Genomic DNA, 24,546 nt, shown 5'->3' on the forward strand with positions numbered 1-24,546 from the left:
GAAACTGACAAATCAAATATTCTAATTAATTGATAGTAACAATATCACATTATCTTAGCGGTCTTTTAATGAGGTCATCACTATAAGCAAACAAGTTACAAAATTTGAAAAAACTGGCATATAACAAATAAACTATATTTAGTTTTACCTTTCTGACTCCAGAGTTATATTAGTGTCATTATTTGGACCATAAATTAGTTCCATCTAGCAACTAACTAGCATGGCTCTCAGTAAACCTGTATTAAAGAATAAGTAAGTGCAAACACATACTAATATGATTCTGGTTGACGGAGTAAATGGCCAACATTACATAATATATGTAACATTTATATTGACCTTAAAAAAGTTTAATCTATACAGAATGTTATTTTCATACATTGCCAATGCTTTTTTTTTTTTTTTTAATTCCAAATTTACCCAGTAAATCTACTTGGTTCGGAAAGTTTGGCATTTTCCTTAGTGTTATACACGTAGATACATCTGTCAAATAAAAGACCAAAAGGTTAAAAAAAAAAAAAAAAAGACCAAAAGGTATCCATATTTTGGTTAAATTGAGCATAGTTTTAAAAAGAATAGCAGAATATATGTTAACATATTTTGAAATATTCAAGGTTGGGTTTTTAACTTAAATGACATACTTCTCCTGAAGCCACACATAGGCTTAGATGTTATAAAATGATAAAGGAATTTGGAAAGGCATGCTTGATTTAAAAATGATCTAATAAAAGCAACATATTTTATTTATTCATTTATTTTTTAAAAGATTTTATTTATTCATGAGAGACACAGAGAGAGGCAGAAACACAAGCAGAGGGAGAAGCAGGCTCCCTGTGGGGAGCCCGATGTGGGACTTGATCCCAGAACCCTGAGATCACACCCTGGGCCGAAGGCATAAGCTCAACTGCTGAGCCACCCAGGTGCCCCCAAAGCAATATATTTTATAACTACATGAAATTATTAATTTAGGATATTTCTGGCAAATGTTTCTAAATTCCTGACATAAAACTGTCAAATTGATTTTAATTTTTTTTTGTGTTTTGGACTTGCAATTGATAGGTTTATTAGTGGGAGAAGGAATTTTAATATCTAGGCATAGCCTTAAGCCAGTGATTTCCTGCTCTTAGTCACATAAAGCTTCATTTCCAATCGTTGATTTGGGATTCTAAAACCAAATTAATATTTCCTTTTCTAACATGTGAAGGTAATTAAATCAGAAGCAGATTTGCCTATCAATATTAGTCATGACTAAGTAACAAAACAGTGCAATTTTCTTCTGTGTTCATTGCATTAATACTCCATTATCAGTTAAATTAATTAAATATGTGCAAATGTATATCTAATGGTGAACCTGGAATAGTTTTAAAAATAATTTAGATGTGTAATAGTTTTTCATAAACATTATTAGAAGTTGAACCTCCCAAGAACAGTCTATTTAGGCTGGTAGGGCAGCTTTTGTTACACTCCTTCAATAGTGTAATGATAGCTCCCCTTTATCAAATGTGTCTTTCAACCAAGGATCCTGGTGACTAAGTTACATGCGTTCATTATCTCTCTGAAACTTCATGACAACCCAGTGAAGTAAGTTCTATGATTAGTGATACTTTATGGCTGAGGAATCTAGAAATATTGGTTTCCCCAAGGTCACTGAGTTGGTAAGTGGTGAGGCTGGGAATGGATCCAGGCTTATCTTTACCTCTTTTGTCTTCTTATGTTCAGATGAAGAAACTGAAATAGAAAAACCTCATGTTTAAGATCACTAGCAAGGAGCAGAGCCAGAAGCTGAACCAGTTACCATGAATACAAATCTAGCACTTGTTCTACTCTACCACCATGCTCTGCCAATTTTTTGTAGTCTTTATAAAACTAATTTGTCCTTTTAAATCATGTGAGGATAGGGGTGCCTGGGTGGCTCAGTCGATTAAGTGTCTGCCTTCCGCCCATGTCATGCCCCTAGGGTCCTGGGATCAAGCCCTGAATCAGACTCCCTGCTCAGTGGGGAGTCAGCTTCTCCCTCTACCCCGACCCCTTTTCATGCTCTCTCTCAAATAAATAAGTAAAATCTTTTAAAATCAATCAATCATGTGAGGTTAGCAATGGCTTTCAGTAGGTCTAAATGACAGGTTTATATATTTTGAACTGTATTTCTCCCCTTAGATATAAATATATCTTATTTCTGCAATTTCTATTACAGTCAATTGGCCTTTCTTGTCTTCCTTCTTCTTTTTATTAATTAGATGATTACTATAATTATATTAGGGGTTTTGGGTAATGGTAACAAGGAAAACAGTTGGGCTTTCTTGCATAAACTAATCATAAATATGTAATTAGGTAATGAATATTAAGTATTTTATACAGCTTATGGGAGGAAAGAGGTCTTGTGCATGTATATTAACACAGTACTGCAAGTATGTAGTCATGTATTTTTTGATGTGAATTAAGAACAACACAAGTGTATATATATATATATATATATATGCACATTCATTATATGTTTTGCAATGACTTAAGTGGATAAAGAATCCTATACTTTGACAAAAATCTGCGCACATGTGAAAAAATGTAAATCTGTATATTACATTTCATTATTTTTGAACATGAAGAACATGACCTTTTTAAGAATATATATTTTTAATTTTAAAAATACAGAGAATGTGGTTTCACCCAGAGACTCTTTTTTTTAAAAAAAATTATTTATTATACAGCAGTGTGGCCAATTTAATTTGGCAAGGTTTTGAAGTAAGAGAAATTAGTCCTTTGGGAAATAACCTTCCTTTTCTGAGGTTATTTCATCTCCTTCTTCATGTACCAAAGCCCTCATGCTCTCTTCTCTTTGGCTTTTTAAGAAATGATTTGATGTAATTTATGTCTTTGTGGACCTTTGGGTCAATGTCTTACTTTTCCAAGAGTTATTTGCATGTTATTTTTTTTTTAATTATTTATTTGAGAGAGAGAGAGAGAGAGAGAGAGAGAGAGAGAGAGACCCAACATGGGGTGGGGCAGGGGGAGAGGCAGACTCCGCCCTGAGCAAGGAACCCAATGCAGGGCCCCATCCGAGGACCCTGGAATCATGACCTGAGCTAAAGGCAGACGCTTAAATGACTGAGCCACCAGGCACCCCTGATGTTAATATTTTAAAGTAATGCCACAATAAAATCTTTCTTCTGAACATAGCTTTAGGGATTATCTAGAACATGGGGTGACATATTTGGAGGGAGGGAAATTACTTCTTGAACAAAGCTAGGGGACTTTCTACTCCACCTCTACACAAAACTGATGATGAAACCAACAGATCATTTGATAGATATTTTCACATGTGTTTATTAAAAATGCATGTCAGGGGGATCCCTGGGTGGCGCAGTGGTTTGGCACCTGCCTTTGTCCCAGGGCGTGATCCTGGAGACCCGGGATAGAGTCCCACATCGGGCTCCCGGTGCATGGAGCCTGCTTCTCCCTCTGCCTGTGTCTCTGCCTCTCTCTCTCTCTCTGTGACTATCATAAATAAATAAAAATTAAAAAAAAAATAAAAAATAAAAATGCATGTGTCATTAAGTGTCCATTGCATTGTAACTATAGTTAGGCTATTGATGTTACACCATATGATAAACTTGGCACTTTAGGTCAATGTGATCAATGTGTTCATAATGTGCTCAATAATGGAGTAACAAAATGTCTTTATTTTTCTTAACAAATAATCAAATATTCTCATAGATAGCTTGATCTTAAGTGGAAAAAGTATTTGCTTTTATTTTATTGCTTTAAAAGTTAGCAGAATTATGCTAAAAAAATGTTTCTTTTGGAGTAGAAACGCTCAGAACTTTGGTGCAAAACTCTTGGAGTGCTCCCCTAAGCTCATTGCTCCAGGGACTCAAAATAAAAGTAATAGAAGTATATTGTTTGACCTAGCAGTTTGCAGAAGGAGAGAGAAAATCTTGAAAGCTCCTAAATATTTGTGATGGCTCTGGAGACTCTTCTGCTTCTATTGTTATGGGATGTAACATATGTTACATATGTAACATATGTAACACAACATAGATTTTAAATTTGATCCAGATAACTCAGTAAATCACCATGAGTAAAATCAATCCCTTTTGTGGGACCTATCTTTGTTCAGTGATCTTGCTAATGAGATCCTATAAAAATGGTGCAGATACTCTGGCCATTCCTAATACTATAGATTGATTTCAACATTACCTTAGGTATAGGATTAGAGTAGAGATGACTGGAGACATGAATGTTGGGTTTATTCATGACTCATTACTACTGTAGGCTTAAATCTTAGCTTATATGTTAATGTTTGATTTTACTGAATTACTTTTTACTACTTAAAAGTAGTTTTATAAAATTCAATCCCACATAAACTTTATTCAACCAGATTTAACAAACTTTGTAAGTAGTACAGGAGTACTAGACCTAAAATATTGTCAGAGGTATTTAGATTGTCAAATTTCTTTTCACACTTACAGAAATTTTTCTCTTTATCTGGATAACTATTGGATTAATTCTGAATTAAAAGCAAAACACCTTGGGGCCCCTGAGTGGCTCAGTCAGTTGAGTGTCCAACTCTTGATTTCAGCTCAAGTCATGTTGAGTGTCCAACTCTTGATTTCAGCTCAAGTCATGATTTCAAGACTCGTGTGATTGAGCATCTTGTCAGGTTCTGTGTTCAGTAGAGAGACTACTTGAGATTCTCTCTCCCTCTGCCTCTGCCCTCCCCCTACACTTGCTCATACATGCCTTCTTTCTCTATAAAATAAATAAATCTTAAAAAAATAAAATTAGAGCAAAACACTTCAAAGGAGCCAAATCTGAAGATATTCTCCTTACACTGCATGAAGCAAGTAAGAATAGAGATGGAGTTTAAAAAGAAGTGAAAAATATTGGGAAAGAAAAAAATTTTTAATTTTCTAAATTAACAATTCATAAACAAGCTGCATGCCAATATCTTTTCCTACGTTTTATGTCTTAGTCTTTATAATATCTATAGAAGATATGATTGTTTTCACATTTATTTAACAGATATTGGTGGAATACTTATTTTATTCCAAGCACTATTCGAGGTGCTGTGGATATATCAGTAAAGCAAGAGCGACATGGCCCCTGTTCTCACAGGGCTTACATATGAGACACACACACACACAGGGTGATATGATTGGAAGTGTTACTGGAATTAGACTGGTATTTTTGATTGGATGGACAGACCAAGTATCCTGGCAGCAACATACATTGAGGATATGAAGAGAAGGTGCTGAAGGAGGATACGAATCTCAAAGGTCCTAAGTCAGGAAAGACTTCTGTATGTTTAAGGAATAGAAAAAAGTGCAATATGGCTGGAGCAAAATCAGTGAGAGAGAATATCAGGGGAAAAACTAACCCAGAGGGTGATTTTAATATATAAATCAGAGCCCATCATCACTCTTACTCAAAATGCTCTAAGAGCTTCTCATTACACATAGAATAAAACCCCCAAACTTGTAAGGGGCATCCAGGTTTTTACACAGATATGATTCCTGCCATCTACTACACACATGTCCTCTAGTTTACATCCCACTGGCAGCACACCTCCTTGCTGACTGGTCAGTATGCTAAGCATCCCCAACCTCAGGATGCTTTTATTTGCTGTCCCCACTGCATGAATTTCTCTTTCTGTAGATATGTGCATCACCTCCCCATTTTTTTCATTCATTTCATTTTCATTCTCAGCTCAAATGTTACAATCTTAAAGAAGCTTTCTCTGAATATCCTTGTAAAATCCCACCTCCTCTTATCCCTTTCTTTTCCTTTACCCTGTTCCTGCAATTGCTATGGATGCATAAATAATTACATTAAAACTTAGTTCCTTAAAACAGCAAGAATCATTTATTATCTCTCATCATTTCCGTGGTCAGGAGTTTGAGAGTGGTTCAGCTGTGCATTTTTGGCTTGGGGTCTTTTGTGAGGTTGTAGTCAGACGGTGGCCTGTGACAGAGGTCATCTCCCAGGCTCCATTCACAGATCTGTCACCTGATCTGGGAAGACTCAAAGAACTGGGGACTAGAACAGCTAGGGCTCCTCAATCACCTTTCTTTTTCTCTACTGGGTCTCTCCAGCACGGTGGCTTAAGAGTAGTAAGAATTCATACATGTGGCTCAAGGATCCAAAGGCAAATGTCTTAAGAGAGAAAGATCCAGGCAGAAGCCATACAATCATTTATGATCTAGCCTTGGAAAGTCAAGCAATGTTACTTCTGCTGCATTCTACTGGGGTTGAGACCATTGCAGAAGTTTACCCAGTTTCAAGGGAGAAGGGGGGATGTAGGCATTGCTTCTCGAAGGAGAAATGCTGGTATAATATTACATTATAAGAACATGTTGGGATGGCATATGTATAAATAATATATATATTCTCCAATGCTTGGAAAATAAAATTTGTCACATTGCTTTCTTTATTCTTTCTCCGAAGCAGTTTCTACTCTATTGCCTGTCTCCCTCACTAGAATATAAACCCTACAATGGTAGGACTCTCGTCTGTCTCCTTTCCCGCTGGTCAATCTTCTTTACTATTCGAATCAATGATTAGCATAGACTAAGCACTTGACATTTTCTGTTCTTGAATGAATAAACAATTCCTGAATCAACTACCTATGAAGCAATGGAAGTATCATGAAAATCATCATTTTAGAGATGGAAGAAAATTTTATAATATTCTATAAGTGGTCTCAGAAATCTACCAGGATCATGGAACATACTAAAACTATCTTAAAAGTGAGCTGGTTTTCGCAATGTGTGCCTAAAAGAAAAAGAAAAAAAAATGTGTCTTCTAATATTTTGGAAAAACTATGACTCTTTTTATGACATTATATTAACTAAGTTCTCAGTGGCTTAAATTGTTAAGAGATGAGGGGTGGCAAGCCTAGCTTGTAATCTGCTCTCACACAGAGATTATAACTTTGCAAGTAGGTGTATCAATCTTCCAGTCGCAGCTACACAAATGCAGTTAGTCGTTCAGCTCATAACCATATCCACGAAGATGAGCTGTAGGCTACAGGGGCTTCCACTCCCTGTTTTTGATTGCTTACTTTGTCATTTTCAATGGGCCTATATTTTTGCTTCTTTTAAGGCGGATTGTTGACACACAGAGGCAAACTATTGCTTGGATTTTTACTGTCGCCAAGAGATAGTCTTTTGAAACTCATTCTCCGTAACACTGAATGTCGTGGCTTGTGACGCAAACGTGGGAATGAGCCTTGAAGTTGTCCTCTTAAAAATAAGCCTCCAGGGCTTAAGAATTCATTGCACCGACAGGCAAAATGGGTGATTTTTCATGCGAACTGGAAACAACCTCAATGCTCACAAAGAACAGCTGAGAAATTAATGACATACCAGCGAAGGCACAAGCACTTAGAAAGGTGTTGCAAAAGAGAGGAGGCAAAAAATAATTTTTCATAGCTAACAGGAATACCTAAAACTCCAAGACGATTAACTAAAAAATCAGAAATGCTATAAAATTGCACAAGCTATCTGGATAGAACATATTATGAAAACATCAATAGTTTTCATATAAACAGCTGAGAAGACCTCAATGGTCAAGTAAAGAAGCATGATGCCAACAAAACACAAAACACTTAGCGTTGGTGACAAGATAGGAAGGGAAGGACTAAACTGAGAAATGATGTGGTAAAGAATTCAAGGAGCAAGACCCAAACCAGCTCCCCCGACATCTTGGCAGGCTGGCGGAATGGGTCTGCAAACTTTAAGTAACCAAGTTGTCCTTGGTGCAAAAGCACAGAACATCGTGGCTTCTGTTTTTCTAGAACTTACCAGAAGGTCATCTGCTCTTTGTTGCAGAGAGAAAATGTGTCACCCAAGCCGTGAAGGTGGCTTTTCAGTCACTTTTGTGGGATCCAGGGCAGCGCAGGATTTCGAGTCCCAGCAGGAACAACAAACTTGAGGCTTGTTTTGCTCTGGCTGACACCCTTGGGTTAAAAATTCTCCCCCAATCTGGGGAACACTTGGGTGGCTCAGGGGTGGAGCCTCCGCCTTTGGCCCAGGGCGTGACCCCGGGGTCCCAGGACCGAGTCCCACGTCGGGCTCCCTGCGTGGAGCCTGCTTCTCCCTCTGCCTGTGTCTCTGCCTCTCTCTCTGTCTCTCTGGGTTTCATGAATAAATAAAATCCTTAAAAAAAAAATTCTCCCCAAATCTGGCTCCAGGAAGAGAACCAAGAGTCCACCAAGGAAGTGGGTGTCAATGAGCAATGGAGTTCCCCTCCGGGGGCCCGAAGCCGGCCTCTCCAGGGAGGTGCCCAGAGAGCCGGGCGTGGCCTCCTGGCTTGGCCCGCGCTCCTGGACCTCCCCTGAGCCCCGCCCCCCCAGGCTCGGACGCCGCAGGGCATCTGCAGGAGGCAGGGATGCGAGCTTCCCGCCCCTGAGACCGAGGCCTCCCGGACACGCTTCAGGGACCGCGCCCCAAGCCCGCGGCGCTCGAGGCCACGGGAGGCAGAGGGCGCCCCAGGCTCCTGGCTGCCCCGCCCCCCGCCTGGCCCGCGCACCTGGGCCCAGCAGCTCCCTCCTGCAGTCGCGCCTTCCGGGTCCTGAGAACGCTGCCCAGATGGACGGCGAGGCCTGAGAGCGCCCCCAGGAGGCGCGTGAGGGTCCTGCTGCCCCGCCCCGGGTTGGGGGGTTACAACGCGGGCGACCAGAGCCTCCCGGGCGGGCAGCGTCTGGCACGCGGCAGGAGCGGACGGGAGGCCCCAGAATGCCCCGGGCGCTGAGCAGCTCCGCGCAGGCGCAGTCCCTCCCGCCCTCAGGCCCCTGTGCGTGTGCGTGGGGGGCGGGTGGCCTTGCAGCGGTCCCGCCCATTCTCGGGCCCCTGTGCGCGTGCGCGGTGTGGGGGGGGCCTGCAGCAGCCCCTCCCGCCCTCGGGCCCCTGCATGTGCGCGTGCGCGGTGGGGGGGGCCTCCAGCAGCCCCTCTCGCCCTCGGGCCCCCGTGCGCGTGCGCAGTGTGTGGGGGGAGCGCGTGCAGCGGCCCCTCCCGCCCTCACGTCAGGAGCGGGGCCTGAGGCCGCGGGTCTCGGCGCCCGAGGTCCGCCCTGTCCGGAAGCGCGGTCCTCAGAGCCCCCGCCCCCCACGCGGGCGCGGAAACCAGCAGCACCCACGAAGCAGGTGCGCGGTGGTCGGGGAGTCCCCGCGGCCCGGCTGCTGGAACCCGATGCCTTCGGAGCTGCGGCTGCCCCGGCCTCAGGTCGGGCCCGTGCCCTCGGGCCGGGAGGTGCCTGGTGGCCCCGGTTCCCATCGTGGACGCGCCGCGGCACAACCAGAGGAGCCTGGCACGGCCCTGGAAGCATCAGAGGGACAAGCTGTTGGTGAGGAGCAGGTATGAGAAGCTGCGGCTAGAGAAGGTCGGGGACGGACCTGGCGGGTGGTGTGCGGGTGGTGGAGGCGGCTCGGGCAGAGGCCAGCTTGCTGCAGGCCTGGACTACCTGGGAAGGTAAGTCTCTGACCTCCTCCAGTGGTGCCTGAGGGCTGCCCAACGAAGAACCGGACTGCACGGGAAAGAACTGAAAAGGAAGGCCAGAGATCGCGAGCACTGAAGACTCCGTGGGAGAGACCCTGACGCCGCCAAACGAGATCAGCCAGGTCTGGAGCAAGCCCAGGTGGAGGCCTCGGCCATCCACGTGAGCTCGAGGAAGGAGCGGATGTGGACAAGACCGCTGAGCAGAAGACTACAGTAAATGACGAGCGCATCGTCATCAGAATCCATGACCTCATTTCCAAGATAGAAAACAGTAAATGACGAGCGCATCGTCATCAGAATCCATGACCTCATTTCCAAGGTAGAAAACAGTAAATGACGAGCTCATCGTCATCAGAATCCATGACCTCATTCCAAGATAGAAAACAGTAAATGACGAGCTCATCGTCATCAGAATCCATGACCTCATTTCCAAGATAGAAAACAGTAAATGACGAGCTCATTGACATCAGAATCCATGACCTCATTTCCAAGATAGAAAAGTAAATGACGAGCTCATCGTCATCAGAATCCATGACCTCATTTCCAAGATACAAAACAGTAAATGAGGAGCTCATCGTCATCAGAATCCATAACCTCATTTCCAAGATAGAAAAGATCTGACATGGACGTTCCTGACGAATGTCTGTCTCCCTTGTCTGTCAGTCTGACTATTCAAAGATCTCATGCTCTTTCTTGATTCTTCAACTTGTTTTTAAACTGGGTTGCTTTAAAAAGGAAACTAAATAGTTTCCCTTTAGTCAATGAGGGAAAGAAGAAGAGAGAAGAAGAAAAAGAGGAAGAAGAAGAAGAAAAAGAAGAAAAAGAAGAAGAAAGGAGGAAGGAGAGAAGAGGAATTATTTTATAGTACAGGCTTTGGAATGACACAAATGATTTAAATGCAGGTTTACATTCTGTGTCATGTACTAACTGGTAGCCTTAATCTCGTTGAGTTCAATTTCCTTATCTATAAAATGGTTGCAATAATTGAAATACTGGTGTGAGATTAACAATGTATGCCTGGAAAAAGCACTTGAGAATAATATCTATTAAACAGAATTGAAAGTCCATCAAAATATTATTAGTAAAACTGTGGGACTTATGTAATAGACAGATGGAGCAGTAAGAGCACAGATGCTTCAGGGACACATACTAGTATATATAATAATATAATGGTTGATAAAGGCCACAATACAAATCCATGAGGGCAGAAGAAAAATTTCAATAAATAGTTCTGAACTCTGCGTGAAATCTTTGGAAAGAATATAGTTAGATGTGTAGTTTTCACCTGAACAGATAAATTCCAAAAAAGTTACAGCACTAAACAAAATGAAACTTTTATTTCATTTTATTTATGATTTTATTCTATATCAATTAGAATAAAATCAAAGTCAGGAAATACTGGATATTGACATAGAGAATAAACTTCAAAGGCAAAAGAGCAATAGCAGAATCACAGAGAAGAGGTGGACAGATTTGACTACATGGAAAATTAGATCTTGGGAGTGCCAGGGTGGCTCAGTTGATGGAGCATCCAACTCTTGATCTCTGGGTTGTGAGTTCGAACACACAGTGTAGAGGTTACTTAAAAAAATTTTCTTTTAATCTTAAAAAAAGTTAGGTCTAAATGACACCAAAAAAAGTAACGAAATATTTCTATCACTTATGATAGGCCAAAGGTTAGTACAAATATCTAAAGAACATTTACAAATCAATAATAAAAATGTAAACCCTACTAGAGAAAAGTGAACAAAAGGTGGAGCAAGATATTAAGTGGTACCAAGATCCCCCGAAAATTAATACAAGAAATCTCAATAACAAACTTAAATTCACTTTTTTTTAACCTATCATATTGGTAACTAATTTTAAAGAAAAATACATAAGATACATTACTAGTGTTCCCTGAGTTTAGAACATTCATGTATTGCAGAAAGGGAATAAATTGGAGTAAATGTTAAGGAAATTATACTAGATTTATAATTCTTGACACAATATTTCTCCTATATAAATTTGTTCATAAAAACTAGAGATGCAGAAATCACTTATGTGCAAAAATATATTTATTAGAGGATTATTTACCATAAAGGAAAATTGGAAAAAATAGGGATGGATAAATAATGGCACAATCAAATGATAGTATACTACGCAGCTAGCTAGATGAACAATTTTGAAGTTAAGGGAATGGGAAAATGTTCATAGTAAAATTTTAAAAGGATGAAGGAATATGCAGTTTTATAAACCTCTGCAGGTTTTAGTGGATGATAGTGGATGTTTTCTCTCATTTTTAGTGGTTTTCTCTCAGGGAAAATAGGTAACTTCCGTTTTTTACTTTGCATTTTGCAGTATTATTTCAAATTCTCTATAATAATTATATATATCTTAATATTCAGGAAATGTGCAAAATGCTGCTCTTCACATTGTATTAAGTACACCAAACTATAAAATGCATATGCAGATGGTCTCAACTATATAAATACAAGTGTTTATTTTTAAATCACTTTAAAGTTTTTTTGAAAAGCCTGAGGAAAAGGGGTTTTATGTCGATTTGGCAAGCAGTGGACAACCCGAGCAAGTTCACAGGCAGGGCACCATGTGATCAGAGCAGCAGTTAGGAGGAATCGCCTAGGAGGGTGCTAACAGCTGGTGCGGAAAGGTGACTCAGATCAGGCTGTGGTAGGCAGAAGGACAAGAAGGGGTTGATCCTGAGCTACAACCGGGAGCAGAACTGAAAGTACTTGGAGCCTGGGAGTGGGACATGAAGGACAAACAGGAGCCAAGAACTTAAAAAAGGCATACAATTATTGTAAAAAAATTTGAAACAATAAAGGAAAATACCAGATAAAGCAAGATAAAAATAAAAATGCCAGTTTATAGAAACAAGGAAATTTGGAGGAGAAGCTGGTTTGAAAAAGATAAATGAATTTTTAAACCTGTGAGAAGTTTGTGGCTAGAAGAGGATATCAAAGACGTATTTAAATATCTCCTTTAGTTTTTTTTTTTTTTTTTTTTAATTTTTATTTATTTATGATAGTCACAGAGAGAGAGAGAGAGACAGAGACACAGGCAGAGGGAGAAGCAGGCTCCATGCACCGGGAGCCCGATGTGGGATTCGATCCCGGGTCTCCAGGATCGCGCCCTGGGCCAAAGGCAGGCGCTAAACCGCTGCGCCACCCAGGGATCCCCTCTCCTTTAGTTTTTATTATGTAAATATAAACAGTAAAAAAAAATCAAACAGGAGAGAAAGGAACACATTAATATCAAATCTCCTACTGAATTTCCTACAACTACCCAGAGGCCTACTCTTCGCCATAACTGCTTTCAATTGTTTTCATTTTTATTTCCTCTGGTGATCAATTTCATATCTGCTCAGACCTCAATATCTTATCTATCACCACCAAACATCCCTTGATCAATGTCTCCATACTCTGAAAGATGAGGAACTTCTCTGTTCCTAATTTTTTTAAGATAAATTATTATTTTGGCATTCCTTTGGTAACTGTTGTAACAAATTACACTTCTGTAAGAAGTTTAGGCTTAAACTTTTTATATCTTGATCAATCAACTTCAAACAGTATATCATTGAATTCCCCACAATATAAACGGAGAATACCAGTGATTATAAACTTCCTTCCATCTCTTATCCCCCCGTTTTTCTCCCAATATCTGGCAGCAATATAATCACTTTTATTAAAAAGTTCGGGACATTTGTATTTTTTTCTGTAACTATAATAAAATAACTCATGTTATATCTCGTGGTTGAATTCTAAAAACTGAAAACATATATACACAGCATTTGATAGTATAATTATGTAAATACTATTGATGTAGAAAATACTGCTTATCTGGGGACCTGCCTGAGAAAGAAATGGAATTCTTTTTTTTTTTTTTTAATTTTTATTTATTTATGATAGTCACAGAGAGAGAGAGAGAGGCAGAGACACAGGCAGAGGGAGAAGCAGGCTCCATGCACCGGGAGCCTGATGTGGGATTTGATCCTGGGTCTCTAGGATCGCGCCCTGGGCCAAAGGCAGGCACCAAACCGCTGCGCCACCCAGGGATCCCGGAATTCTTTTTTTTCTGTGCTTTTTAAACAACTTTATTGAGTGTAACTTATACACAACACAATTCATCCCTTTTAAGTAGACAATTCCAAGGTTTTTAGCAAACTTACCAAGTGGTGCAATCTTCACCATAATCCAGCTTTAGAACATTTCATCACTCCAATAAAATACCTCATGTCCATTTACAGTCAATTCCCTTTCCTACCCCCAGCCCCAGGTAGCCACTAATTTACTTTCTGATTCTATAGATTTGCCTGTTCTGGTTTCTTCCACTCAGGAAAACAGTTTTAAGATTTATATATGTTGTAGCATGTGTCAATATTTCATGCCTCTTTACTGTAGATGGGTTCCATTGTTTTGATTTACATCTTGTTCGTCATTCATCAGTTGATGGACATTTGAGTTGTTTTCACTTTTTGGCTATTATAGATAATTCTGCTATGGACATTTGTGTGCAAATCTTTGTGTGGACTTATGCTTTTTATTACTCTTGGGTAGATACCTAGGAAATTTAATTCTATATTTTCCTAACCAGTCTACTCAAAGAAAAATGTCCCAATTATCAAGAGCATCTGGAATTTATTTTTCTTATATGTCATCAATTACTTTAAATCATTCCATATTTTAGTTTGGCTTGCAATCTTACCACGGCTTTTATGCTTATATTTTTCCCTCTAGAGATTTAAAACAATTTTTAAATTACGTATTTCATAAATACTAAAAGGTATAAAGGTATTATCTGTCAAACTATATATTCACATCCTATTTAAGAAATAAAACACTTGTAAGTGCTCCTGGGTGGCTCAGTCGGTTAAATGTCTGCCTTCAGCTCAGGTCACGATCTCAGGGTCCTGGGATTGGGCCCACATTGGATTCCCTGCTCAGAAAGGAGTCTGTTTCTCCCACCCTCTCCCTCTGTCCCTTCCAGCCCCCTGCTTTTGTGTTCACTCCTCTCTGTCTCTTTCTCGAATAAAGAAATTTTAAAAAATCTTAAAAAAAAAGAAAACGCTTCTAAAACAGTTGAAGAGGCTTATATGGAGTTCACTTCAAAGCATCCTCCTCTCTCTTTCCAGAGATTACCATTATCTAGAGTTTAGTGTTTATCATTCCTATGCATTTCTTTAAACATTTACTAATTATATATGTATTTACTAATTAGCAAAAAATAAAGTCATGCTGTCTAAATTCTTACTGGACTTCGTTTTTGTTCTCAATATTATTTTCATGAAATTTATCCTCATGTATAGTTTTAACTCCAAGATATATATTTTCACAACCATATTATATTCCATTTTGTGAATATGTCAACATTTATACATTTTTCCAGTTAATGGGAAGTTAACTGATTTAAAAAAAAACTTTTTTTTGCTACTAGAAACATTCTTGTATACGTCTCCTTCAACGCACTGAGTCCCCCAAACTTCGTATGTTGAGACCTAATCCCGAATGCAAGTATTAAGAAGTGGGGCATTTAAGGGGATGATTAGGTCATGACGGTGGAGCCCTCATGAATGGGATTAGTGCTTTCATGAAAGAAACTCCAGAGAGTTTCCATGTTCCTTCTCCCTCGTGAGAACACAGCTAGGGAGAGGGCTGTCAACAAACCAGGAGGTAGGCTCTCATCAGACACTAAATCTGCAAACATCTTGCTCTGGTACTCCCCTGCTTCCAGACTAGTGAAATAAATTTCTGTTGTTCGTGAGCTACCCAATCTCTGGTATTTTTTAATAGTAGCCTGAATGGGCTAAAATGTCTCCTTTATGCATGTAGGAAAGTATTTTAGAGTACATCCATTTTCAACCTTTCTAGACATTGGCATATTGCTTTCCAAAATGATTTTGCTAATACTTAAACCAACAAAACATGAAGTTCCTCTATTGCTACACATCCTTCCCAATATCTGGTGTGGCCAGATAGTTCTTCTCTCAAATTATTGAGTGTGCAAAGGTATATATCTATGTAGCCACTTCTGTTTCACTGAATACAGTAATTTTTAACGCCTTCTATTATGCCTATTGTGCATTTATGTTTCTGCTTCAGTGACTTTCTTGCTCCTATTTTTATCTTTTTTTTTTTTTAAATACTAACTTGCTTGTGCTTATATTATGGCTTTCCAGAAATTATTTGTGTGTTCTTGGTATGAGAATTTTGTTGGTTATATTATATGCACCACAAATAATTTCTGAATCTTCTTTTGGAGATTTTAGTACTCTCTGGAGTAAATGACAGGTAAATTTACCATTCAGTTTAATAAAGATAATCAGGTTTCCTTCTGGAGAAATGGTTTGGCATGTTTACTGCCCGCTGTAAAAGATCCAAAGTCTCTAAGTCTCTTACAGTGTCAGTCACTGTGTGCGCAGGTATCATGTGGCCGTCTTCGTGCCACCTTGTGGAAATCAGAGCTCAGATAACCTGTATACCAAAATGCCAATACTGTGGCCACTACTTTTGGTGTGAAGAGTAAATACAATTCTTTGTTCCTGACCCAAGGATAGGCTGGTAGACTGATCTGATAGCTTGTGTGAATGGTGAAATTTCAGAATCTTCACAGTTCTTGACATCTTTTTCTATTAATAAAATAAGGTATATCAATTTTATTGATGTTTTCAAAGAGACAACTTTTTATTTTGTTGATTACTTTTCTGATTATTGTTTTATTTCATTGATTTCTGCTCTGATATTTATTTATTAATTTTTACCTGTTTCACTTGACCTTTTAAGATTCTTAGTGTGGAGGCATCCAGGTAGCTCAATTAAGTAAGTGTCTGACTCTTGATCTTGGCTCAGGTCGTGATCTTAGGGTCGTGGGATCCAGTCTGCCTATCATTACTCTGCTTCTCCTCTTCCCCTCTGCCCCGCCCCCAGCATTCTCTCTTTCTGTCTCTCATTCTCAAATAAAATAAATACATAAATAACATTATAAAATTTCTTACTGTGGATCCTGAGATCATTGATTTGAGATCTTTTTCCATTTCTAATAGAGCTATATGGTGCAACAAATTTCTCCCTAGTTACTGCTTCAGCTGTATTTCACAGATTTTGGTATATTATGTGTTTCATCCTTATTCAGTTCAAAAATACATTCTAATTTACTTTCCAATTTCTTGTTTGGCCCATAGGTTATTTAAAAGTGTATTATTTAGTTTGCAAATATTGGGAGTTTTCCAAAGATATTTCTGTTACTGATTTCTAATTTAATTCCACTGGGATCAGAGAATATAGTTCGTATTGTTTGACTCCTTTTAAATTATGGAGACTCGTTTTATCATCCAGAATGTGATTTCTTTTGGTAAATATTCAATGCCTGCACTTTAAAATAATGAATATTTTGCTGTTTTTGAGTGGAGCGTACTATAAATGTCAATTAGTTCAAGTCTACTGATAATGTTGTTCATGTCTCTTACATACTTACTGGATTTCTCTCTACTTATCAATTTTTATAGTGAGGAGTATAAAATATCTGACTATATGACTATAATTATAAATGTGTCTACTTCTCCTTAGAGTTGTATTATTTTTGCTTTCATGTATTTTGAAGCTCTGTTATTATGTGCATCTACATTTTGACACCTTCACTTTTTAGAAGCCCATCTGTGCATTCAAAAGTATGTTTATTATAATTTTTCCAATATTTGTAGATGCTTTTTGGCCTAGACATTTTTGGAATATCTAGTCTGCTATACCATTATAACTTCACAAATTTCTGGGGGTCTTTTCTTATCAATTAAGAAATAATGTGCTCTCATTTAATCAAGAAAATCATCTTTTTAGTTTAAGATTGTTTTAAAATTTAATCCATTTTTTTCTTGAAGCCATCTTTTTTGGATCGCCTTAGTTTTTTTGTTCTAATTTGAACTAATTTTCTCCTAACATTTCTTCACAGAAATAAATCTGGGATTTTGTTTTTAATCTCCATGGCTAGTTAGGTACATGTCTCTGATTTTAGTCACTAATTACTTTTTTGTTTTTCGGGTATACTGACTCATGTAATTATTTTATTTATTTATTTTTAAAATATAATTATTTTAGAAGAATATTTGAGTGGTATGCTTTCCAAATTTGATGCCTCTGAATGTTATCATTTATCTTTGTCATTTGCTGGGTGTGGACTCATAAGTCTAAAACTCTTTTCCCTTTAATTTACTACATGGTGCTAGTATAACCTTATTATGATAATAAAATTAGTGTCACAAATATTTCGAACATTTCACACGTGAGCAAGGATGTAAGGTTTCTAAACTGAACACTGGCAATGCATAAAAACAATAATGTTCTATGACAAATTATTTGGGAAATAGTTCATGATGAGTAAACCTACTGAGATAAATGATTACACTACAATCCAAAGGAGAAAAGTCATGCAATAATATCAATAATAATACATGCTAACAATTTAATAGAGCAGTTACTATGTGCCTAATACTGTCTTAATTTTTTTTGTATATGAAATCATTTAGTCCTTACATCAACTGTATGAGAAGGATGATATTATTATGTTTCTTTATACATGAGGAAACAGACACGTGGTAGTAACTTGCAAAGTTACCACATAATTCTTTAAGTGAAAGAACAGGGATTCAAACTCAGGTAGTCTGGATCCAGTCTATGCTGGGGATCAGTAGATCCCTCAAAATCATTGTATAAATTTTAGTCAACATTCCAGTAAAATATTAGGTAATAAGAATGAAGGAACTACGAGCTACTTATTATAATAGATAATTTACCTGAACATAGAACTAAAGCAAAAGAGATGGAACATATGAGAGATAAGAGACAAATTAGGTCAATTTTTACTCTATATTTAAGAGTATTTTCTCAGCTTCTTCCCAGAGCTTGTATAGAACATCTTGTTTTAGCAAGCGTATTTTAATTTCTTAGAATACTTTCATGTTATCTTATTTCTTTGTCTTATGTCAGAATTTTTTTTGGCTTAGTTTAATTTCATGAATGCAACATCTCAAATTTTTCTCAACAGATTAATTAGGGAAAAAAAGTTGAATGCTGTTCCCTAAGTTCTATTCTGTTCTCTCCAATGTGATTTATTTTATTTTTACCTATTAATACATCTTGGAGACGTTAGTTATAAACTAGAAAAGAAAAATGCTTTGAATTCTCTACATTAACAGAAATAGCTTCTTGATGGTGCCTAAATCTGAAGATTACATTGGTCAAGGATTTAAGTAACAAGCTGTTCTGCATAGCTTATTGTTCACATTTGAATTTTATTTTATGAAACATTTAATGCAATAATTAAGCCTTTTTGTGTACTGAGTGTGTAATCAGTATACTATGAGATCTGAAATATCAATACATGACAGAAGTGAGATCATGAAAGGGCAAATAAATTTTAATGACAAAATTCACCCACGATGGGGTAAGATAGTCCTCGTATTTTAGAGAGTTTTTCACTGTGATTCATCTTTGTGAGCAGAATTCAGATATTGGCTATCGCATTAAAGGAAAATCAGGTAAGTGTTTATTAAATGCATATCTCCAGAAGGATAAACGAAGGCGCAGGGAAGGTAAAGTCAGTATTTTCAGAGCAACGACTAACTTACCTCTGACAATTCCGGTAAGTGCTCGCAGGGGTGGGCGGCGATTACGTAGAGCTCCCTGCGCGCTAGAGGCCTTACCTGCAGATGGAGGTCAGGAACACAAGCGAAGCTGCACTTCACTTAACTTCTTTTTTGGAAACTATTTTCGATTTTCGACCAGTCTTTCCGTCTCCTGCTCCCCGGCGTGTGGGAGCGCGGGGAGGCGGGGTGGGGGTCCCAGGCTGCAGGCGGGAGCCTCTGCGCAGGCGCACAGCGCCCCTGGTCCTGCCGCGCCCCGAGCTTCCCTGCTGGGAAGGAGGCCCTGGCCTGGCTGTGTTGCGGGGGGTCCGGGCACGGGGCATGCCCCCTCGGCCGCCCCCCGACGGGAGACCCCGGGGCGAGCCCCTCACCGGTGCTCGGGGTGGCAGGGCCCCCGGGGTGCAGACCCGGGTTCGTGGGGAGCAAGAGGGGCCTCAGGGAGAGGTTGCTGGTCGGCCCCAGGTCAGGACCCTGGCCGGTTGCGGCCCCTGCCAGGCTGCCTCCGTCTGCTCAGAGAAGGTTCCAGAGCCGAGCACCCTGCGGCCTGCGTGCAATAGGAGTGGCTGCAGGGCCGCAGCAAACTTCAGCTCAGCTCGCTGCCCACAGCTCTGGAGAGGCGGGTGCTGGGGGTGCGGGGTGGCCACTGGGCTCCAGGAGGGGGTGCTGGGGTCTGCGGGGGCTCTGGGGAGGTGCTGGGGTCTGCGGGGGCTCCGGGGGGGAGTGCTGGGGTCTGTGGGGGCTCCGGGGGGTGCTGGGGGCTGCGGGGGCTCCGGGGAAGAGGTGCTGGGGGCTGCAGGGGCTCCGGGGAAGGGGTGCAAGGGGCCCCTGGGCTGGGGGGGTGCTGGGAGCTCCAGGGGCTCCGGGGAGGGGGTGCTGGGGGTGCAGGGGCTCTGGGGAAGGGATGCAAGGGGCCACTGTGCTCGGGGGGGTGCTGGGGGCTGCTGGGGCTCTGGGGAGGGGGTGCGGGGCTCTGGGGTGGGGGTGCAGGGGGGCCCTGGGCTCTGGGGAGGGGGTGCTGGGGGCTGCAGGGGCTCCGGGGAGGGTGTGGGGGGCCGCTGAGCTCCAAGAGGGGGGTTCTGGAGGCCGCTGGGCTGCGGGGAGGGGGTGCTGGGGGCCAATGTGCTCCGGGGAGGGGGTGCTGGCGGTGTTGCGGGCTCGACGGCAACGAGGGCTTGAGCCGCCCAAAGAACCCACGCCCCCTTAGACTGGGGAGGTCATGACGTCCCTTCTCTTCTGGGGCCGTTGCACCTGCAGTCAAGGTTGGCCCGCGTGGGTGCAGGTGGGTTCCTGCTGCAAGGACTTGGGGGGCGTCCTGCTCCTTTATTCGCCGACGCGGGGGAGTGGCCTGTCATGACTGGACGGCTCTGCCCCAGTCGTGCAGCAAAGCTCACCTCTTCTCATTTGTAAATCAGAAGGCACTTTCTATAAAATTTGGCAGACACGCTCTTTACATACTACGATGATTTTACTCCTTGGTGCATTCGGCGCCTAGATACACATGGTAACTTTGTGTTGGGAGACGGTCGGTCAAATCCTAGCGCCCATTGGAAAGGACCGGCTCTGGGGGCCCCTGGGTGGCTCCGTTGGTTGAGCCTCCGATTCTGATGTCTGCTCAGGTCCTGATCTCAGGTTCACGGGCTCAAGCCCCACAATCTCTGCTTGAGGTTCTCGCTCTTCCTCTCCCTCTGCCCCTCTCCCACCCTACTCACTGTCTCTGTCTCTCAAATAAACAAATAACCCTAAACACACACACACACAAATGAAGGACTGGCTTTAAATCTGGGAAATACCTTTCTCGGTTTCTTCAGCTGTTAAATGGGAATATTGCCTACGTCATAGTCTTTCTGTAAGAATTTTTAAAAGGTACGCTGTTAGGTACTGGCAGCAGTGTCTGACATACATACCTAATAAATTCAAGACATCACCATCGCTCTACTACCCCTGAATATCCCTACCTTGAACTTCAAGGTAACAGGCAAGGTTTCTTGCAGGGAGGATAAAACTACACCTGGGTTTTCAAACAAACAAGAAGAGAGATTGCTTTTAAGTGCATTTTTCTTAGCAGCTTGCGGATAGCGATCGCTGCTGTGGAGCTCATACTCAGGGTCTGTGCTTGTTTCAAAGAAAGCTCACCATGTGTTGGGTGCTTGGCAGATGACTCAGTTCTGATTCCTTTTATGTTCACTTTCTCTCATTTTTCTTCTCAAATGCACAAGCAGCACAGCATCACTTTCTCTCCCTCTCTCCTTTTCTTCCACCCCCCACCTTCACACACTCCCTTTCCTTCAACACACAGATACACACACACACACACACACACACAGACACACAAGCATTCACACTAGTTTCATTTTATTTATCTTTTAATCCCCAAAGGATTCACGGAGCAGGCTGTGTGCAGCTGTCGTGTTTTCTTCTGGGTAAATTGGCGGTTACCTACTGTGTGGAGTTGCTAGGAGAAGGTGAATAAGCATGATTACAGCATCATTGATGTACATAGTCTCTCAACAGCAACCTGTGGAGCTCTGTGGTCTGTCTTCTGTATGGCTCTATGTGTTATCTCCTCATTGTTGTCATTAATATCTGTTGCATTTATTGCTGGAGCATGCTATATCTTTTCACTGTTGGTTCCAGATCAATTAAGAGACAAAAACCTTGGCATTTAAAACAGGCACTTTTTTCTCAGGGTGGTGCTGCTGACACTGGTTCCTACCATCTGCTTCCTTATTACATCCCGCCCTCCTTCCATTGGTAGAGAGGAATTCAGCTTCTTCTGATGCGCTAAAGTCATTCACGTTTCTCTTGTGCATAATAGATCTTGTAAACTGTAGGAATTCTGATGTGCTTCAGTGCACGGAGCAGTAACAGATGAGCTGCTTTTGGGGAGAGCTGGAGCGCTCAGTCGGTCAGTAGTACAGTAGCAGGCTCACATGTGCCGACTGTTCTGTGAGGTCAGAGGATCTGCTTATACTGCTGTCTGCTTGGGGGGGGGCAGGGGGGTGAGGAGCAGTGGATATGCCTGTCAAAGTCAATAGCAATTCTGCCAGAGGCTGCCCTTAGCTTTGTAAATCTGCAATATTTTGATAGATGAGAGATGCTACTGTCTAACTGTTTGAGATTTGTAGTGGACTGAGGAATGCTTGTTCTAGCTGCTGAGACTGACTGTAACTATATTGCCCTAGGAGTATCATCATGGGGTCAACTGCTACAGAAATTGAAGAATTGGAAAACACCACTTTTAAGTATCTCATAGGAGAACACACTGAAAAAATGTGGCAACGCCTGAAAGGAATGTGAGTAAGCTCTTTGCTTGGTTCTGTGTTTGATTTCCCCCCCACCCCACCCAGAATTTGACTAGTAACATGACTATTTTTTCCTATTATCTGACTTGGTGGACCAGTGTTTCCTTTAGAAAGATTTTTCTCTTAGAAAATAACATGTGTCAGTCTCAGATCAACTTGCTTGATTTATTATCTTTTTGGCACCTGTATGTTTAACATAAAGTAACTCCCTGAGAATTCACTTCACTGTAATAACACATGGCTTCTTCTGTACATTCTCTGTGTATTCTTTAGATACGTCATTTAGATATGCACAAAAGTAACTAGGAATGCTGCTTGCCAAGATACGTGCAAAAATAAAATTTCCTTCAGAAAAACGGAAAGGTTACTACTGGTACTTATTTCTCTGTGATTAGATTTTGAAAAAGCAAGGGCAGATTTAATGTACTGAATATATATACTCCATTGTGCTTATTCTTTGTCTTAGTTGATATTTCTTTAAGAAAAAATGTGGTGAAACACTAGTGGGATTCCAAACTTATTGGAGAGTTTTGGCTTGAAATTAACCAATTCACTTCTTCTGAGAGTACAGAATAGCTCATGGTATAAAATAGACCTTACTAAGGTGGGTCAAGAGATGTGCTTATGTCAAACATGAACTGTAAGTACCTGAGTCAAACTTTAATTGCATTGCTATTCACTCTGCTATTGAAACAACATTTAAGTTTTTTCTTGTGTATGCTGCTAAGTTCTGTTTAGTTCTCCAGAACCCTGTGTTTATGTGCTTTATTTTAATTATGTCATAATTTAAAAATTGGCTTTAACATTTCAATGAAAAATGTGCAATATGAATATTTACAGGCCATTGCAATTGCTTAGCATATCTGCAGATCTGAAATGAAAATATATTTTCTTTTCTATAATAATAGCTGAAGAAATACTATACTAGGCAAAATAGAGATTTTCTAGGATTCCTATTTCTAATGATTCATTTACATATTATTATATAAAATGCAATATCTAAGTAAATTTAATGTTATTGTTTTGATATCTATGATTTTTTAAAAGAAAAATTATGTCAAACTTTGTTTAGAGGAAAATTCTTTTCTACTTTTCTCCATTTGAATGCATTTAATGATGTTTATATATTTAAATAGCGTTGTCTGTGTGTTTTCTTACACTTGAAGTAATACACAGCTTTACAGTAGGCTAGTATAAGAGCACACTAATAATGCAAACAGCATTTAACAGAGAATAACTTTTAAAAAAGGAAGCCATCTTACAGTATTTGAATGAATTAGAGAAATATGTTTTTAAGATCCATTGAAGATTTAAGATTATAGTTTTTTGATAAATTTGTTCTCTAGGGAAACAAATAATCCTGTAAAAGCAAATAACAGCTCACAAAATTAATTAGCATAGATGAAAATTAAACATTGGCAGTCATCAGATGATTTGTGTCCTAACCTAATTAGTAAGTGAACATCTGTACCGGAAAAATTTTAGATCATATTATAACCTATTTTAGAATTTCTTCCCTTTATCAGGACAGGATGTTTTTGCTTGTTGGTTTTGTTTGTATTTGTTTTATTTTTCTGTAGTTACTTAAATGTATGAATATATGTAGTTATTTAAATGTATGTATGTGTGTATGGTAGTGAATTTGTGCATAGGTCTTTAAGAAATTTGAAAAGTGACTTTGTGTTTACCTAACATTTTAGAGCAAAGTTACCTGGCTTCTTTATCAGTTGATCTCAAAGATCAATCTCATTTTATTTCAGTAGAGAGTGATAGAGTCATTCAACAGTAGACTTTTGTGATTTGATATTCCGTGTTGATTTAATGATAATCATACATGTATGTAGTAAGTAAATATGGTGTGTGTCTGCATAGAGCCACTGAATGACCATTTAGGGAAAAAAATACTGAAACTAGTTTTTTTTTTAAAAAAGAATCATGATTACCGAACTGATTGAAATGACTGATTGCCTTTGCATCAAAAAAAGAAGGAATTTGCATTTTGGTACTACTACTTTAACTTGTACTTTGACTTAAGACATTTCCAGTACTCTAGGTTTAGAATCGTCAAAACAAGAAGCTCTAAATCTAAAATCTGCATGACTAATGACAGCCAAATTGTTTAAT

The 24,546-nt window shown here is 40.0% G+C and overlaps 2 protein-coding genes across 6 annotated transcripts in view; one reads left to right on the forward strand and one right to left on the reverse strand.

The window, feature by feature from the left end:
- LOC144304510 (tubulin beta-4B chain-like) overlaps window positions 1–8,390 on the reverse strand; it is a 28,336-nt gene extending 19,946 nt beyond the window's left edge. Inside the window, exon 1 of the mRNA XM_077883050.1 lies at window positions 7,797–8,390. The gene's annotated coding sequence lies outside the window, so the exon portion shown is untranslated. The remainder of the gene's footprint in view (window positions 1–7,796) is intronic.
- An 827-nt stretch (window positions 8,391–9,217) lies between these two features.
- The window catches only part of PDE1A (phosphodiesterase 1A), a 337,006-nt gene continuing 321,677 nt past the window's right edge, over window positions 9,218–24,546 (forward strand). The window contains exons 1-2 of one of the 5 annotated variants that reach the window (XM_077883318.1): window positions 9,218–9,348; window positions 22,303–22,413. In XM_077883318.1, coding sequence (XP_077739444.1) covers window positions 22,313–22,413 — 101 coding nt within the window. In that variant the 5' untranslated portion in view covers window positions 9,218–9,348; window positions 22,303–22,312. Of the gene's footprint in view, window positions 9,349–21,344; window positions 21,583–21,873; window positions 22,072–22,302; window positions 22,414–24,546 lie in introns of those variants that run through there. The other 4 variants (XM_077883317.1, XM_077883316.1, XM_077883319.1 and 1 more) reach the window with 4 other exon arrangements.

Source organism: Canis aureus, chromosome 34, assembly GCF_053574225.1.
Source record: "Canis aureus isolate CA01 chromosome 34, VMU_Caureus_v.1.0, whole genome shotgun sequence".
NCBI lineage: Eukaryota > Metazoa > Chordata > Mammalia > Carnivora > Canidae > Canis > Canis aureus.